The sequence below is a fragment of the Oncorhynchus clarkii genome, chromosome 12 (genome assembly GCF_045791955.1).
Source record: "Oncorhynchus clarkii lewisi isolate Uvic-CL-2024 chromosome 12, UVic_Ocla_1.0, whole genome shotgun sequence".
In the NCBI taxonomy this organism is placed as follows: Eukaryota; Metazoa; Chordata; class Actinopteri; order Salmoniformes; family Salmonidae; genus Oncorhynchus; species Oncorhynchus clarkii.
In genome coordinates, this window is record NC_092158.1 from 43,387,269 (window position 1) to 43,406,515 (window position 19,247).

Sequence of the window (19,247 nt, forward strand, 5' to 3'; positions counted from 1 at the left end):
ACATAGAGTTCATTTATTTGCCATGTCTTTTGCAGTTTTACTAGTGCCTTATTGCAAACAGAATGCATGTTTGGAATATTTGTATTTTGTACAGGCTTCTTTTCACTATCGTTTAGGGTAGCATTTCTGGAGTAACTACAATGTAGTTGATCCATCCTCAGTTTTCTCCTATCACAGACATTCAACTCTGTAACTGTCTTAAAGTCCCCATTGGCTCATGGTGAAATCCTTGAGTGCTCTCCTTTCTCTCAGGAAACTGAGTTAGGAAGGATGCCTGTATCTTTGTAGTGACTGGATGTATAGATACACCATCCAAAGTGTAATTAATAACTTCACCATGCTCTAAGCTAAGGGATATTCAATGTCTGCTTATGATTTTAAAAATACCTCTTTGCAGGGGGTATTGGAAAACTTCCCTGGTCTTTGCGGTTGAATCTGTGTTTGAAATGTACTGCTCGACTGAGGGACCTTACAGATGTATGTGTGGGTTACAGAGATGAGGTAGTCGTTCAAAAATCATGTTAAACACTATTATTGCACACAGAGTGAGTCCATGCAACTTATTATGTGACTTGTTAAGCAAATTGTTTACATCTGAACGTATTTAGGCTTGCCATAACAAAGGGTTTGAATACTTATTGACTCAAGATATTTCAGCTTTTCATGTTTTATTAATTTGTAAAAACTTCTAAAAACATAATTCCACTTTGGCATTATGGGGTATTGTGTGTAGGCCAGTGACACAAAATCTAAATTTAATCTATTTTAAATTCAGGCTGTAACACAACAAAATGTGGAAAAAGTCAAGGGGTGTGAATACTTTCTGAAGGCATTGTATGACAAGATAAATGCATGTCCATCTAGTTTGAAAGACTTCCCCACAGTCTTACCTGCGATATAGAGGGAGGCATTGCGGCTGGTAGCCTTGCCTGCGCTGTTCTTTGCCACGCATGCATACACACCCTCGTGTGACTGACTCCGCCTTCCAGGGACCACGCTGAGGAAGAACAGGCTGCCCTCTGACAGAACGATGGGTCGCGATTGGCTGTCCAGCTTGTCCATCTCCAGGGGCTGGCCATTGCGGAGCCACTCGATGGAGGGCTCGGGTGTGCCTTCGGCACGGCAGGAGAGGGTGGCAGGGCTGCCTACCATGACCACCACGTCTGAGGGATGGTGGACGATCAGCGGGGTTACCTCCACTACCTCCGCCCTCAGCCTGGAACCTGGAGGGAACAAAAACAGTGGATCGAGGAATGATGGAGAAAATAAGGTTCTGTCAAAATAGGCTATTGCATCTGTTCATTCACAGAAGCTCTGGCAATAGTTTATTACTATTACTATGCATACTATTCATTTAGCAATGAATGGGGTGAGGAGGACGGGATCGGGCGTATTCAGGCTGGTATGGCCGTAAGCCATGGAACAAGAGTTGGATAGACTATTTCAAGTTCATGTAACTCAAAACACTTTGAGGAACTAGAATAGCCATTCCATTTTAAAATGGTCCTGATATTATTACTGTGTTTATAACAGTATACTCTAGTGAGCAAAAAGCTTACAGCACCTTGATATTCCCAAGAGGTCTCCCAACCAAGTAGTAACCAGTTCTGACCCTGCTTAGCTTCTGAGATCGGGCATATTCACGCTGGTCTGGCCGTAAGCCATGAAATGAGAGGTGGATAGACTATTTCAACTTCTTGCACACTCAAAAAAACTAACTTGCATTAATATCCCTTGGGACCTGATAGTAGGAAAGGAATGTACTGATTCATACACCCATTCTAGTAATATCACAAACAAACATAACGTAACTCACGTAACGGGAGGCCCTGTACAATCTGATCTTGGGTCAGTGTTTTAGGCTACATACGTCAACAAGCATCTCCTTTTGGAGTCTCGCCAATGCTTTTCATGCCATAAGCAACTCCCACCTTCAAAAACAGGTTTTACTGTGTTGGAGAGCAACAATGTAGTACAGTATGACTCAAAGGCGAATGACAGATGGAGAGGTAGTGAGGCCAAAGTGGGCCAAAGTGGTCTCAAACAAACTCTGCCTGAAGTAGTCTGAAGTGTGTGGTCCCCTTTTAAAGTGGAACAAGGGTATACTTAAGAGTCAGTAATAGTGGACTTTTACAGTAGAGACACCACACCCAGAGAGTGGCCCCTAGTTCAGGGTCAGCTCACACACTTAAGTAAAAGCATCCACCACAAACAAGCATAGCCACTGGCTACCAACAAACAATGCCTATTCTTAGGACAGCATCATTGGTATTCCATTGTTCGGCCCGTGGTATTGGATGACTCCAAGTTGGAGGAAGTGGGGGGATTCTGCTGTACTTCCTGTATGGGACAGGAAGCTAAACCAGTCGCAAGGCTGCCCCCCCCCCCCCCCACCCACCCACACACTAAACAATAGAACAAAATTCCTTCACGCAAACACAATCAAGAGGGCTCAAAGGGAAATCTGTCACCTGTGCACTGAGTGCGTGGCTGTGGACCCCTGCTATTATTGCCCCGACGACAATGCCCTTATTGAGTGGCAATGTCAAAACACTATTGATGCTAAGGCTTACACTGGCGCTATGTACTATTGGATAAAAATTGGACTCTGGCCATTGAGCTGTGGTAGGCTATATATGGTTGTGTTGATTTTGATAATGAACATTGCAACTGGAACAGTTATCTGATGGATGCTTTCATCATGTACGAGATGACATGCTTTCAAAGACTGTCAAGGTTATTTTGATAGGATTTCAGTTGTGTTACAATCAGCTAATCTTAACACTAGGCTAGCCATAGGTCTACCCCTGATTGCGAGGTAAGACATTTTTGTCAGTGGCTTGCAAAGTTTACATTGTTTCAGACAAAGCTATTTCCTGAGGGAGAGCCCACACTTAAGTCATAAAATGGTTTTGAAAAATTGAAAGCAGTTTCAATTAAATATCTGCATAATATGCATATTATTTACAAAACCTTAAGAGTAGACTAATACTACTTTCTAAATGGTCACTTCCATAAAGATTGGAATAACAATAGCCTAGTACTGTGTCAAACAGATGGACTGACTCGGAGGGTGCTGTAGGCAACATCAACTGTTCATTATTTACTGAACAACAAAGTGCCATTGAAAAGTAGGAACATTATTTGAAGCAAGCAGGGGAAACAAACAACCATCACAAACAGGAGAGAACTCTATTTGCTATGTATCACATATGGCTAAAGCCTGGTGTTAAAAAGCTTAGCCTATCAATAAACAAATGGTGTCTGATACCACTAGAAACTTATTTTGAGAATAAGCTCCATTCCTTCAACTAGGCCTCACAAACCAGGCCACAATAACAGAGCCATTGAAAAAAAGGGTGGAAATATAGGCAGGGGAAACTTCTATAATGAACTTTATTTACTCAAATTGCTAGCAATAATTAAATAAACTATAAATGCATTAGCTGATATGTTTACCATATGCCTACAGTGCATTACATGTACCATATACAAATAACAGCCTTACCTGCAAGGTTTCCAAGAGCTGCGAAAATTACCAACATTCTTATAAACACCTGTTCCGTCATTTTACGTTAGGTCACCAAAGTATGTAAACAAATCGTTATCGCATCGTTCACCTATCTGATGAATATTACTTCACTTGAGGTGGCGCGTTTCCTGTTTTACGCTCAAATCCAAGTTCCATTTGAGGAGGTTTCTTCTCCAGATTGATTAAGGTTTTTCAGATAATTCCATTAGTGTTTCGTTTGCCATTCCATCACACATTGATTACCACCTTATCTAAATCCAAGAGAGCACCAATGCAATTAGCAACAGTCCCAAGTGACTACCATGCGAATAGAAGAGTTAGGCAAAGTGGCAACAAGTCACCGCCTAAAAAATGCGCCACTCCCCCGTTTTAATTCCCAGGCTGAAAATGTGTCTTTCGTCGCATGAGTAGCTTAAGCCACCTTTTTAATCACCAACACATCATTGGGATAGTTGCAGAGGAATAAAAGCCCTGCCACATAGTCTACATAGGATATAGGCTATTGTGGTTTACTTTGAACATACATCGTTTCCTCAAATGCAACACTTTTTCATAGAATAATAAGATCATTTGCATCTGTTGAAACCTGTTTACATCTATTTCAATGTTCCCTCATTTGAAGTGCCAATTTGAGATTATCACTTCGGGTAGCCTACAGCAATGTTGATCCTCATAAGCTATATTGGTTGCCTTTATATTTGGTTGCCCGCATTCTTTGAATGATTATACACTGAGTGTACAAAACATTAGGAACACCTTCATAATATTCAGGTGCACCTACTTTTGCTCTCAGAACCTCATGGACTCTACAAGGTGTCGAAAGCGTTCCAAAGGAATGCTGGCCCATGTTGATGCCAATGCTTCCCACAGTTGTGCCAAGTTGGCTGGATGTCCTTTGGGTGGTAGACCATTCTTGATACACACGGAAACTGTTGAGTGTGAAAACCCAGAAGCGTTGCAGTTCTTGATACACTCAAACCAGTGTGTCTGGCATCTACCACCATACCCCTTTCAAAGGCACTTCAACATTTTGTCTTGCCCATTCACCCTCTGAAGGCACACATACACACTCCATGTCTCAAGGCTTAAAAATCCTTCGTTGACCTGTCTCCTCCCCTTCATCTACACTGATTTGAAGTAGATTTAACAGGCAACATTAATTAACGGATCATAGCTTTCATCTGGATTCACCTGGTCAGTCTATGCCACGGAAAGAGCAGGTGTTCCTAATGTTTTGTACACTCCGTGTAATACAGCCATAAATGTGGAATGGTCGTCTTTTTTTTGTTGAAAACAATTTGTAGCAGCAGTTCTGTCAACACTGCATGGAACGACAGAAAATGAGGAGGCTCCCATGCTTCTAAACAATACATGGAAATGACTTCATCTCATGTTTCATGAACTGGTGACATTCTACAGTTCTTGCAGTCGAATGTCATCTGAAAATAAGACGTTGCAGAGCAAAAAAAGGGAAATGCTAGGAATTGTTTTGCAGATAGAAGCGATCACAATAACAACTGCTCATGTCAATAGCCTTTTTCAACTGATTGAAATGACTTATGGAGAGGTTTGACTTGCTCTAGCCTACAGATGCATGCAGAGTAGGCCCTAAGAATAACAGATGCATTCTGATGTTTTCTTTTAGCGTTTAGAGTTTTAATTGAGACATTTTAATTGAACCAAAATGGATACAACATCTCTCCTTTACACCCTTCTACAAAGACACTCAGATGTCATCACCTAGTGATACATTACAGCAGAAACAAGGAGGCCCGGCTAGAGCATAGCTGTGAGGAGAAAAGAAAAACGACTTTAGGAGCTAATAGATACTGATCCCAATTACCCCAAATCCTGTAAAAACAGGGCTCCCGGAGGGAGATGGCGAGAAGAGAAAGGGATAACTACCAATGGAAGTCCATTCCCTCCAACAAACACATAAATAAAGTTGCTGTTTAGTGAACCGGCCATTGTTTCAGTCTAAAAAGGCCCAGTCGAGGTGACGGAAGCTTATATTGATCCAACAACTCGGGTTAGATGGCCCCGGCCAGCTTCCAGACATGTTCAAAAGGTTTAGAGAAGCTGAAGGAGGAAGGCTCGCTCTAAACACATGGCATGGAAATGATGTTGGGTTAAATATGTGCTGAAGGATGGCTTCAAAAAATGTACCCAGTAGGTATTTTATAAACATGAAGAAGTTCCAAGTCAACTGTTTGAGGCACAATTGTTCCGAAAGACAAGTTGAAAGAAGAATGCCATAGAACAAACTTATTGGCTGCAGTTAATGAGGTCTTCAACAATTTGGATGCCAATTCAGGAACAAGAGTAAACTTGGATGAATCTGACCCAAGTCGACTCATACTGATTTTCTTATCAATCGTCCAATACATTTTTTTTTGTTGTGTGTTTTCCATCTTAAAGATGTCACGCATTGGTCCACACACTGGGACACATGCTGAGTGCAATGTCTCTCATAACAGCTTGGGGCAGGCATAGCTGTCTCACTCTACAAAGAAATAATACACTTCATATGCGCAAATGACAAGCTTGCATAATTCATATAGAACTGATCATTTATGTATTTCACTTTTCATAAGTAGTTCATTGGATACAAAATATGTATGGGACCAACATTCTTTAGACTTTGATTGCAAACTTGGTGATGTCATTCTGTACATCATTCTCTGCATTTTGATACACCGACAGTCGATCAGATATACATTACCTAATCAGTAATGCATTATCAATAAGACGCCTAATTGCAGGAAAGCATTACTAATTCATGATATAGCCTAACTCCACAACTTCTATACTGCAATGAACTGCACCAAAGATGGATATAGTGGAACATGGAGAACCGTCTGAGCTAATAGCATTAGCACTCCACAACACTATTGAGCTCATCAATCCTTCTTTACTATGGTACAGGTTTCCCTCAAAAGACATTTGAGCAAGGTCAGGGGGGAAGGAAGGGTGGTGCTTACCTTTTCTCCGGTGTGGCCTGTCCCTATGAGGCCGATGCTCCAATCGATGACGGACATGCTCCTTATGATCCTTGACCTGTGTCTTTGACCCCTCGGCCAATCCCGGCTCAGGTAGACAGGTGCATTGGCACTGAAGTGACCCTTCCGCCCAGGTATAGAGCCAGGTCGCCCAGAGCAGACACATTCCAACCTGCATCTTCTAGCGTCTGCGTCTTCCCTATCTGGATGACAGCTCTACGCCAAAGCTCCGTGCCTAGCGCACAATCTCTGCCCTTGGTAGAGCCCCAACAGGCACATCTCAGCTAGTCTCTCCCCAGACAACTCTTAGACCTCCCTGCGTTAAATTATTTGGAGATTGTTATAAAGAATGTTTTTTCTTTATATTCCTTGCACCCTGGCTTTTGTGCTCCCCTTCCTTCCCTCCCTCCCTCTTTCTTTTTTTTGCCTCTCTCCTTGCTCTCTCACTTCTCTTTCTCTGTGCCTCTTTTTTCTTCTTTTTTTTGGGGGGGGAGAGAAATATGTTGGGGGGGGGGGGAAACAATGATTGAAAAACAAGTTCAGGCCCCATACTGGGAGAGGAGTGAAGAGAAGGGGACCAAGGGGTCCTGTCTCCTCCAACAGCATATGTGTCATTCGTTCTGCACGGAGCAGGGGGACAGAAAACAAGGCCTGGAGGGGGAGGAGAAAGGGAAGAGAGTTTGGGGCAGGGGGAGGATACAGAGAAGCCTGTTTTACCAAAGCTTGATCAGTTCCATTAATCAAGTGTCTACCAGCTGACTGATCAAGTCCAGCACAATACCACTTTCTCCACTCCGCAACATCAAAGGGATTGGATATGCATCACGCCTCCCCACCCATTGGTTTGTGTTCTGAGATAATTTTTTCAAGGGAGACTGACTAAAGTAGGCAGGCGGTATCTGTTACGGTGTGCCCCCCTTTTCTGCCCATAGCGCTTTAGACCAAGGATTGGAGAGGGAGTGTTTCAGACCCTCTCTGAAAACTCTAAATGCATCAATGCAAGAAAGGGTAAGCCTTTGTTGGAGGATATTCATGCTTTTCCAACAAGGAATATTACAATATGCCATGAAAAGCCAAATGCAAGATGGAACAAAACTAGACATCAAGGCCGGTGCATTCTCATTTGTTGAGGTGTAGATAATTCATTTTCACCGGTGACAATTTCAATTTTCGGAGCTCACGTATCAATTATCTGTCCAGAAGAACGCCAGTTCCCTTTGATAAGAAGGGAAAGGGAAAAAAAGGGGCCACAAAGGGTTATTTTTTTCACTCGCGGTCTTCCTTTAACGAGGCAACTCAAATCCCCATTGCCCACCCCCCACTAGTGCAACTAGCAAGGCAAATTTGTAGCCGCCTGCTCGCACAGTATGAGCCCTCGTACATCATCTTAGATCAGCGATCACAATCAGACAAAAGTTTTTTTTTTACAACGACCTTGTCGAAACGTTCTGGTCCGATGTTTCAACAACCACCATCCAGTCCAGCTGGTTGGAGACGAGAGGACTTGGGGGAACAGAGGTACCATGCTGGGCTAACACATCAGACCTGATCATGGGTTTTATCCCAACAACCTCTTGACAATTTTCTCTTTGTGCCCAGCAACCGCCAATGGACAAGGAGACTTGACGTTGATGTACTAAAAGTCACTATGGGGCAGGGAGATGCATACAGGGACACCTTCTGCTGTATGCATCTAGTCTAGCAGTGAGCAGTACACATTACGATACATAGCTAACCAAACTGTAAACCTCATAAAACCACCCTGATTTTAATATCTGATTGGCTACATCATCTTTCCAGTGTGAATTCAGCTCCAAAGTCTAACGATTGAGTTCAATGGGCTATCACTATTCCATTTCAGGAACATGTCTGTGCCAAGTCAATAGTACAAACACCTCTTGCATCGTTAACCATTTCTTCAACACTTCATTGAGCTATTCCATTGAAAATCACTTGGATTCCATTTGATACAAAAAGCAAGACCAACAGGTATGTCCTGTCCTCCCTATGTATGAACTGACAGGACCACCAAACACACACACATCTTTCCTTTGGACCACAGTGACCATCTACCACAGACAACACATCTCTCACTCCATCATTACGACCAGTCTTTTTAAAGCCCGACATCGTAACCCTTTCCCCGGGAGGTGGCCCATGTTCGGACACCTCTCCCCACAATCACAGAGGGATCCCCGAAGAGCCACGCTTTGCCCCGTGATGGGCCGTCGGGTCTGAGCTGACAAGAGACCATTGGAGAGCACTCTGACCTCTAAATTGGGCCTTCGTCTTCACCCTGGGAGGAGGTAATCCCCTCCTGAGAGAGGGCTAAGAGGAAAGAGGCGACGCCGGCTCCTGGGACTCTGATTTGTCCCAGAGTGTGTGGGGCACTGACAGCACCTTCTGGCCTCACACAAAGGGCGTAATCGAGCAAGACCGGGGCGGCAGTGAGAAAATCCAGTCCTCTGCCCCAAAAATACATCGGCAGTTGCCAGGGCAACCCTGCACCAAGCAAATTTCTACCCCCCAAAACAACTAATTTCCCAGCTATGGTGAAGCAGCCAGCCAAGCCAGGGTAGTGAGGGGACTCACTGGAGGTTTGGATGTTCCCAGTTCCACTCGTTGGACAGGGAGCCTTAATCAAATTCAGGCTTTGAGGGATTTAGAACCAGTTCAACCATTTTTGGGGGTTTTCCCCTGTATAAGCCCTCAACAAAAAATGTATACTTTTGAAACCTATAACAAATTGGCAACAGAGGCCTGCTGAAAACTTGCCAGCCGAGTGGATCAAAGATCCATCATCAATACCGGCAGTGCTAAACCATTGGCTCTTGTCTCCTGTCAAACAACTTGGAAGGGATGCTCTAACCATGGGTCAGGATGTTGGAGCACTGATAGAGGATCTTCAGGGTTAGGTTGGGTAAGAGTGGAAAGGCTTGATGACACTGGCCATATTACACCAGGAACGGAGGATGAAGGATAGGGTGCGGGGGGGGGGGGGGGGGGGGGGGGCAAGGCAGGAGTTCTGCTTCAATGCATCTCAAAACAGGCTCTAGTGAGGAGCACACTCCCCTTCCCCTCCTTTTTCCCCTCCCCTGCTTCAAAACCAAGCACCACTCCCACATCCTGAGCTTTGCACACCTCTTTGCCCCCACATCTCTATCTCCCTCTCTTTTTCTCTCTCCCCACCCCATCTCTTTGTATGTCCAGCTGGCTGCTCCACAAAGGCTCTGGATCGAGGTTCCAAAAGAGCTTCAAACCCCCAGACGCTTTGTTCTGCCCATTTTCCCACTCCCTAGAGAGGGAGTTTGGTAACAGAAATGATAATTTAAAAAAAGGGATAAAGCAAAAGAAAGAGTGAGAAAGAGTTGGATTGGCTGGAGCAAAGAACTTTGGGCGTGCGTCTTACGCAGGCCCTAAACTGTCAGATTTGGAGCCTGAGGCAGCTGAAAGATGTGGTAATCGGTGGCATCTGCTGCATGGCGACCTTGAAATATCAACTGTTGTTGCAGGAAAAACATTTCAAAAGGTACATTTCAACGACAACCCCCACACAACTAGCAAATAAACTAGTCTCTGCTAACATTTCAACGCATAGGCCACATTCGTTTTCTACACTTCCCAGGTAAATCCTATCCAACAAGTGTCACTATGCTTCAAAACATTATACCACTCTATGGCGAAGATCATGTTTCATGGTAATCACATGCTCGATTACAGGCAAGGAGCCCCCCCGCACACCCCCACCTATACCCCTTGTGTTGAATGATCTCAGATCCATCCCATGCCAGGCTGCACCACCCATTTCCAAGACTGTGTGAGAGGGACCTGTGGTGGTGGATGGGCCTGACCGTGTAGAAAAGGCCACTGTGTGGAGATGTGGGCCGGAACTAATAGGATTGGTTTTGATTCATTAGATTCTCTTTCATCATCCTGGTTGGAATTTCACTGCACGTCCCGTCGGGCTTTGCACTTTAAATAGGGGGCTGCAAGGAGCCAAGAGAGGGGCTGAGCAGTGGAAATTGAGCCCCTAGATTGCAAAAAGCATCATACTCTGTGGAATCATTGGTGATACTATCCTAACCACGCCACTGTGCAACAGAATGGTATGATTAGAGATAAATGATTGATGAGAGCAGACATCCATCTTACATCTTACTTACTATCCTCTAAGGGGCAAAAGGAAACATGTTAGTGTCATGGTGATATGTTACCAATAATATACCCCTGCTGTACCCCTACTGCTTGTGACTGGATTCCTTTTAGAATATATATTTTTTGTGATGTCTTTCACAATACTTATACAGGCCTGGCCTCCCAGTTTCACATTTGTTGCAGTCTGAATAATATAGGGAAACTTGATATACCGTATGATTACAGTTTGTTGTCCTGGAGATTACATCTCATTTTAGGATTAGTGAAGATGCGTGTGAACGCTACACAATGCACACTTCTGATGAGCATTTCTGCAATTTTATCTGAAAGTTGAAATGACTAAATCACTTAAAAACAATAGCGCCCATTGTTCAAGGAAAATAAATGCTGCATTAAGTTTTTTGTGGGACAACAGCAAAACCAGAATTTGTGCTTTCCCACTTTGTTTTATTGTTTGGGGGTATGAGACCGAGAAAGACGGCATCAGTCAGTTGAAAAATTTACATTTCAATGTAGTCGAGTGCAGATCCAATCTATCTGGTTTAAATGCCGGCAAATGTGACAGAACACAGGATGCATCTGGAGTTAATGAACACGCTCACTCCATTTAACTATGTGAGAGGGCTACTACTTCACATCATAGTATGTCACAGCATTGCTACTGACAGTTCTCTCTTCATTCAATTTACTTGACTGACTTGAGAGGCTTCATGAATCAGACAGCTATGAGAAGTGTAATCAAAGAAGATATCTTAATTAACCAAACTCACTCAAAAAGACACCTGGCTGCATCTGAACGTAGACAAACAGCGCTATGCATATTCTTAACAGGGCCTGCTTCAGCAGGACTAGGCCTGAGTTCTTTAGTGGCATTTTGATGCTGGATGATTTTGCTAGAAGGAATTAGTTTTCAGTAGGCGGGATAACCAACAATGAAATGTTTAATGAAGTTGTCTTGTAAAATATTTGTATTGTTAAAAAAATATACAAGTTCAGTAAAAAATATATACATACAGTTAAATTACAGCTATAAGTCTTATCCTCTGAACTTTAGAGGCCCAAGATATAAATCCATTCTGTTAATGCAACTGCTACCCCACCACACCAAATCAAACTAATAGCTATCTATATACAAAACATCAAAACATATAATCTATGTCAGGGTGAGATACCAGGCAACATTTTAGCCTATCTTTAATGATGGTTGGCCCAAAACTCCCCCCAACAACAAACACAACAGTTGACCACAGAGAAAACATTGGCTCTGCCTGTGTTTTGGTTCAGGTGCCAACTTGTCCGGTGCTCCATTTAACTAGGGCCCCTCTTAGTTGGCCTTTTCTCATCTCCAGTGCTGCACATACGGCCCTGGCCACCAGTCTAGCGAGTCAACTTGGCCTGGCCCCTCCGCTCTAATGTGTTCTCAAGGGCTTGGCATAGACGGCTTCCAGGAAATGCAGTGGCAGCAGGCCAAACAGAGCAACCAGGAAGCCCACACTGGCCACTGACAACAGGACGTATCGGCCGATGAAGAAAGTGTCTACGATCTGTGGGAGTAGAGAGATAGGGTTGTTATGTTCATTCATTGGTTGACCAAATATACTGAACAAAAATATAAAACACAACATGCAACAATTTCAAAGATTTTGCTGAGTTACAGCTCATATAAGGAAATCAGTCAATTGGAATAAATGAGACCCTAAACTATGGATTTCACGACTGGGCAGGGGCACAGCCATGGGTGGACTTGGGAGGGCATAGGCCCACCCACCGGGGAGCCAGGCCCAACCACTCAGAATTAGTTATTCACTACAAAAGGACAAAGCCAAACTAACAGTACTCTTCTCATATTATGAGCCCCCCCCTCAACACTTTAAATGTTGCCTTTATATTTTGGTTCAGTGTAGATCAAAGTCCAAATGGATGATGAATGAGTTAGTTAGGATCGATAATGGTTTGTGTATATCTGATAAATGGGTAACTTGTGTTTTAATTATCCTAATTCCTCTTTCTTCCAACAGATGTCACAAGTGAGCCACTGTAATCAGTGCTGGAGGGAAATGAGAAGGCAAGGCAGGCTTCTCTCCTCACACTTACTTCACTACTTACTTACTTACTTCACTTACTTCACTCTGACTTGACTTAGTAGATCATGACCCATGTTGCTCTATAAAATGTACACGTTTCAGGCAGTAACTATATTGTACTCAAGCAAACATGGCCTCGTTCAATAAATGGACATGATAGGGGAAGAGACTTGTCAATAATGATGTGAGTAATAACAGGCCTTATTTTAAAAGATAATGATCACACTCAATGAATACAATATGATCACTTGTTGCATCATCCACTTGAAATGGCTCAAAAAACTAAACACTTAGGTAAGTTGAAACAATGGCAAACATACAAATGATTCAAATCACCCCAAAAAATGATTGAATGCATTATGACCAACCTTCCTCAAAGAGACACTAACTACACTTAATATGATTCATTTAATATAATACATAATTCACAGAAGAGTCAATAGTACTGTGTTCCATCATCTTGGTCAATACAATTTCCAGCCAGCGTGTGTGTGTGTGTTAACTGGGGGCCCCTATGACTTAGATACAAGGTTACACTTGGACAGTTGTTGGTTTTACTGCGTTGCCTGTTGGAACAAAACAGAAGGACCTGGGGGGAGGAGTGGAAGAGATGACTAACCAAGAGACCCAACTCCCTGAAGACCTGCTCCACCGTACAGATGCCAAATATTACGAGGCGGTAACAACCTACTGCTGACTAAAGATAGGATACTGGGGCCTTGGTGGGAGCTTCGGGGCAGGGGTGGGGGGCATTGTCTCTGGCGGATGCAGTGTTCTCTCATTTAACGCATCTCATTTTCTAATTTGCCAATTAGCCAGCAAGCGGAGCCCAGAGCTGGGGCCCATGTTTTATTAATGTGGCATCGAGCCGTTCGGTACGGAGGCCCTGTCTGGGGCCGGCCTAATTGGCACTGTGATATTTTGTTTTTGTTTAACAGCAAGAGGTTAGCCGTTTCTTACACACACACACACACACAGACACATGCATACACATTCACACATTATCGTGGTCGGTCACACACACACACAGTAGCTAGTTATTCAGAGGTAATTTAATAGGATCTCTGTGGTAAGGAATAACTGGTTGAGCCTCTTCTATAAGACCACCTTCTACAAGCAAATTGCATGTGTAATAGGTCTGCCCTTGTGTGTTTCAATAGGCTTAGGCTACATCATACCGAACGGTATGGTTTTTGATGTAATGATCGTTTAGTACACCAGTTGTAGACTATTGACACAACTAATTACAATGTGCAATCAGCCGAATTAAAACTATTTTAGCTACGCTTGTTTATTTTAATATGGCCTAGAAATTATGCACTCCACCATCTTTTAAAATCAATAAAAAAAAATATATATATATATATTTTTATTACATTTTTTTATACACATGCCTAAGATTTGAAACTAATTTAAAAGTCAATGAATATTTCACTACATAAACCTAAATACATTAACACTTTTCTGTGGAAAATTGATTTTTAAAGTATGACAGAGCAGCAAATAGTGAATTTATTCACATAAAAAACAGAATCCATAATGAATACATCGTCGAAAATATATTGCCTGATTCATCGGGTCTGTGTGTCAGCTGATCTTGCACATTGGCCTAAACTAACAGGAAAACAGGCACAGAACCATGTTTAAGGCCCAAATGGCACCCTATTACCTATATAGTGCAGTACTTTTGACCAGAGCATTATCAAAAGTAGTCCACTAAATAGGGAATAGGGTGTCATTTGAGACTAGGTTGCAAATTTCAATAAATTCCCTGGTATTTCCGAAATCCCGGTTGGAGGTGTTCTGGAATCGAGAGGGAATAAGCAGGAAATCCGTAGTCGTCCAACCAGGGTTTCTGGAAAACCAGGGAATTTATGGAAAGTTCCCGTAATTTTGCAACCCTATGAGACACAGCCCATGCCTCTTTGTACTTCTGGTTTTCCCATGCACAGACAGCGCAGCAGGAAAGGCAAGCGCTGTGGTCTGTCTGTGCTGTGCTGCCTTTGGGGAGAGATAAACCAGACCAGGTCTTTATGACAAACACACCGCTACATGTTCTGACTGCAGCTCTGCAGCCAGGGCCAACAGGCCACTCTGCTTGGCCTACATAATGTACATGGGCCACAAAACAAAACAAAAGCCACCATGACAAAAAAAAAATGGGTTGCAGTTTACTTGTTTGGGACAAATCCCTCTGTGTTGTTCAGGGGAATCATTTGATGAGCGCAATACGCTATTCATATTCCATAGATCTTCATAGATGGGTTAGCTAATAATGACACGAAAATTATGCGCATGATTCAATGGGGCAGATGTCTGTAGCTGTGCTCGAATACTCATACTAACCATACTATTTGTGATGTGAATTGAGTATATAGTATGCTTATTGGTCATAGTATGGATATAGTCAGTATACCAAAAGTTACCAGATGAGGTACTAAATTCGCAAAAATATGAAGTATACGCACAAAGGACACTATTTCCATACCTTGGGGCCCATAATGCAATTCTTCAGGAAATTTGCGTGGCTTCACATCGTTTTCAGATTTGAAGAAAATGGTGGAAAATATGCAGCCGAAGTACAACGAGAGCGGATACAAAATAATTGCATTAACTAATTATAACAAATGTTAAGAAAATGTTGAGCAATATAATAATGACTTTTCAAATAAGTTACCTGATACGTTATGCTGGTTGACAATTTGTTAGCTACTCTGTCCTTACGAACCACATAGCATATCATTACAGCAGTAAGTACTGGTATGTTAGTTCAAACTTATCAAACTTGCCAGTATATTAACTATAGGCTATCTAACTACCCAATGTTTATTGACTTGATTATTCCTGTCATTCTTTGCTTAGCTAAATGGTATAATCGTTGTGCGTTCTCAATGGACATTTGGGTGCTTTCGTAAATTCGCTCTGGCTATCTACTCCGTTTTCAGAGCACTCTCGTCTGAGTGTACTAGAGCCCAGAATAATGAATTTATGAGCGCTCAACACCCGTTGAATATGGCCAGTGTCAGTAAACGTTGGCAAAAAAGCATATTTAAAATTGTTGCCAGCAGCACAGTTACAGTCACCAAAGCTTTGGAAAAATAAAAACAGCCTACCCAGCTCTGCTAGGGCGAGTAAAATGATCAGTGTGGTCTCATTTGTGTCTGGAAGTAGCTAGCAAGCTAGCCAACGTTAGCTTGGGTCCTTGACTGCTGTTATAAATTCAGAACGCTCAAATCAACTCTACCTCGCGGCCCAAGCGTCCCGTGTGCGCCCCGAGAGCGAAACACTCTGAATTTACAAAACAGACAATCTGACAACGCTCTGAATTTACGAGCGCACACTGGCACTTCACATTGAATTTAAGAACACACACAAAGTTGTAAAATGTCTAACTAGTCATTTGTTATGCTAAACTAGCTAGCAAGAGGTTGCATAGCAACAGCATCAACTTGTTGTCTTGAAGAGTAAGCTAATTTGCATTGACTCTAGTGTTCTATTTGCACATGTGCATTTACGGGGCACCCCCCCAAAAAAAATAGCCCAGCATCACACAGTTCTTCTCCCTAAATTCCCTTTCCCTCCGTGTCTCATTCACTCAATTGCATGCGCACACAAGCTCCCATTAAGCCTACAGAAATAGATGCATATAAAACTGTATCCAGCTGATGGGATACACAAGCAACATTCCTTGCAAAATGACAACAGTTTTATCACAACTTCAAAATGAACTGATATGTGTTGCAGTTTTGGAACGATTGTGTCCCGTCTATTTTCCACTTTGGCTCCTTTGTGAACCGCTAGTGCCGTTTAGAATTGTTTAGCCTAAGCTATAACCCCACTAAACATAGACAGGTTCCAAAAATGAAACTACGCAAAAACCTAAGTTTGATAAACACAAAGAGTATATTTATCAGAATCATTAAGCCTAGACCTACTCAAACAGATGTCGTGATTGTAATTCATCACCACGCAGTGTTCAATGTGAAATTGTTAATCCATTTAGAAAATTCCAAAGAACCGGCAGAATAAACTAAATTGAACATCAGAATATCAAAAATACAGATTTTGTTTTGTAACCCTGAAGAAAATAGGCTTTCAACTCGCCAAATAGAGCTCCGTTTCAAATGATCACTGAGAATAACTGTTCCAGACGTGAGATGCTCATCACTTCAAGGTGGCAACTTTTTTCATTTGGAAAAATATTATATTTTATTCTATTATATTACTTATTTTTTTTAAACTATAAAATAGGTGTCTAGACTGTGATAAGGGCTCGGGAAATAAGAGTGTCTTGTCTGCTAAATGAATTAGGATTTGTTATCTATAATGGTTATAACAAATTAGCCATTGTCGCGCACTGTTGGCATAGGCCTATAGATAAATGCACACATATTTCTTTCCAGTGCGGGCCTTGTGTTCTAAAAAATATATGGGGGGTTTTCAGTCGAGTACTCAAGTAAAAATCTGAAATGCCCATCCCTAGTTGAGTATCAATATTAGAAAACACATTACACCAGTGGCTCCCACTTCTAAAGAGAAACTTTGACACCCAAGAGCCTTCTGCAGCTGGCTGCCTCTACGCTGGAGTACATTTGCGCGTGCGTGTGTGTGCATTACAATTGTATTACAGTTTTTTTGCTTACCTCGATGTCTTTGAATGGTGACGGAGTCTCTGAGCTGCGGGGGAAGAACACCAGGATAAGAGTGGCAATGAAGGCCAGCAGGAAGACAGGGATGACGCCTAACCTGTTAAAAAACAATACAGATATCCTTAATATCATATGGGGTCAAATTGTATTCTTCAAATATTTTGACTGGTAATCAATCACTTTTGATTGTGTGTTCTTTAGGACTAATGCAAAATAGGCCAAGGTCATTGCAATCAGCCCAATCAAATATGTATAACCAGTAAACTAACCGCCTTTTACACGTTTTAGTGAATCAATTCATTTTCTCAGAGTAAAATCTTGACATTTCAGTAGCCGTCAGAAACATGTGACCTAGACAGTAACAGTGCAAATAGCAGGCTGGTCTAAAGTCGAATAACAGTAGACCGAATACGGCACTGGGCTAGCCATACATCTGTATAAAACATGTAGGGCCTAACTATTTGATATAATCTCTGAAATACATTATAATCCCTCTGAAATACATAATAATGTACAGTATAAACCACAAAAGTGTAAGCCAGGGATTTGATGTGAACAGCCAGTGCAGCATACACCTATGAACCTGTGATTTCACCTCTTGGCAGGCTATTCGGGGCAATGTAAATGTACAGTGTGGTATCATGTCTGCACAAGATAATGAGTAAAAACTGTGTTGAGGTAGCCTATTTAGCTAGGCCTGCATATGTGTATGTATTCACAACTACCGGTAACTTACTTAGTTGGTCCAGTAGCTCGCAAAAGGATCATCCCGAGCACGAGAGCCACAATCCAGATAAGAGTAATGAGGAAAACCCCAGTGCCCACGCCCATTACCGTGCCAGCCATTCTTCACCAAAGGGTTAACCTAGCTAGCTGCTCACAGTCATCTTGAGAAGATTCAAGCGAGCTAGTTAGCTGCTCACAGTCACGTCTTGAGGAGATTCAAGTGAGCTAGCTAGCTAACGTAGCTATACGCGTTAGCTAGCGCTGTTGTTCAGCTCAAGCAAAGCTAATTGCGTTAACTTGAGTTTCTGCAAAACAAGTTGTACCCTAGAATGCGAATTGCATCGTTTAGAACTCTAGACGTCGCATTTTGCACCCGCTGATGACAGTAAAGTTAGCTACCTAGCTAGCTAAATAGCTAGCTCGTACACTCAACACAACATCCAGGCCTGTGAGCGCGTGCTGATTCAATAACTTGCTTTCCAAATAACTCAAAAGTTTGAGACCGCTCGTGATAACCCACAACATCAAAAAATGGATTTCTGAACGCAAACAGAACTTGCACGAAATCACTTCTGTACTATCGCCTGCGTGCAAACTGTATAACAACTACCAGCTGGATCCAATGGTTGCAAATAAACTTCAATTTGATAGGATAGAAGCAGCCTGGCAAAGTGGTTGTTACTAATACCGAATAGAGTGCTGGGAAGTGTAGTGTATTTCAAGAAGAATCTGAAATTGTGTACGCTCTCTTGGTTGCCATAAACAACAAACAATGATGCTTTAACTTTGAATGCTTAACCACAATAAATCAAACTAACGTGATATTGATTTTATCAGTGGGTAACTAAAATGCTTTTCAGATATTTTACCAGTCACTGATCTTACATTATAATGCTAATAAGACTTTTTTATATTATTATTAATTGTTCAAGGGCAGAACGAAAGATTTTTACCTTGTCAGCTCGTGGATTCGATCTAGCAACCTTTCAGTTACCGGCCCAACGCTCTAGCCACTGGGCTACCTGCCGCCTAGTGCCACTGTAACATTGGGATAATAGATCTTTGTGAATAATTTGATAAATAAAGCACTTTTTTCACTGGT

The 19,247-nt window shown here is 42.3% G+C and overlaps 2 protein-coding genes across 4 annotated transcripts in view; both read right to left on the minus strand.

Annotated features, from left to right (window-relative positions):
* The window catches only part of LOC139423218 (roundabout homolog 4-like), a 28,847-nt gene extending 21,998 nt beyond the window's left edge, over window positions 1–6,849 (minus strand). Inside the window, exons 1-2 of one of the 3 annotated variants that reach the window (XM_071174977.1) lie at window positions 6,514–6,849; window positions 891–1,223 (exon numbers count right to left, since the gene is read on the minus strand). In XM_071174977.1, coding sequence (XP_071031078.1) covers window positions 891–1,223; window positions 6,514–6,709 — 529 coding nt within the window. In that variant the 5' untranslated portion in view covers window positions 6,710–6,849. Of the gene's footprint in view, window positions 1–890; window positions 1,224–3,508; window positions 4,867–6,513 lie in introns of those variants that run through there. The other 2 variants (XM_071174978.1, XM_071174979.1) reach the window with 2 other exon arrangements.
* A 4,231-nt stretch (window positions 6,850–11,080) lies between these two features.
* Window positions 11,081–18,791, minus strand: LOC139422044 (transmembrane protein 218-like). The gene is made up of 3 exons (XM_071173181.1): window positions 18,156–18,791; window positions 17,414–17,516; window positions 11,081–12,230 (listed from the first exon to the last, which is right to left on the minus strand). The coding sequence occupies exons 1-3, from the start codon at window positions 18,263–18,265 to the stop codon at window positions 12,096–12,098; spliced, it is 348 nt and encodes a 115-aa protein (XP_071029282.1). The 5' UTR covers window positions 18,266–18,791; the 3' UTR covers window positions 11,081–12,095.
* Window positions 18,792–19,247: the final 456 nt, after the last annotated feature.

What these genes read in the sequence shown, in the direction of transcription:
- LOC139422044 (XM_071173181.1), bottom strand. Translation starts at nt 18,265, where the DNA reads ATGGCTGGCACGGTAATGGGCGTGGGCACTGGGGTTTTCCTCATTACT. An exon ending in CGAGCTACTGGACCAACTAA is followed by an intron (nt 17,517 to 18,155) that starts GTAAGTTACCGG and finishes GTTTTTTAACAG; the next exon opens with GTTAGGCGTCATCCCTGTCT. An exon ending in CACCATTCAAAGACATCGAG is followed by an intron (nt 12,231 to 17,413) that starts GTAAGCAAAAAA and finishes CTACTCCCACAG; the next exon opens with ATCGTAGACACTTTCTTCAT.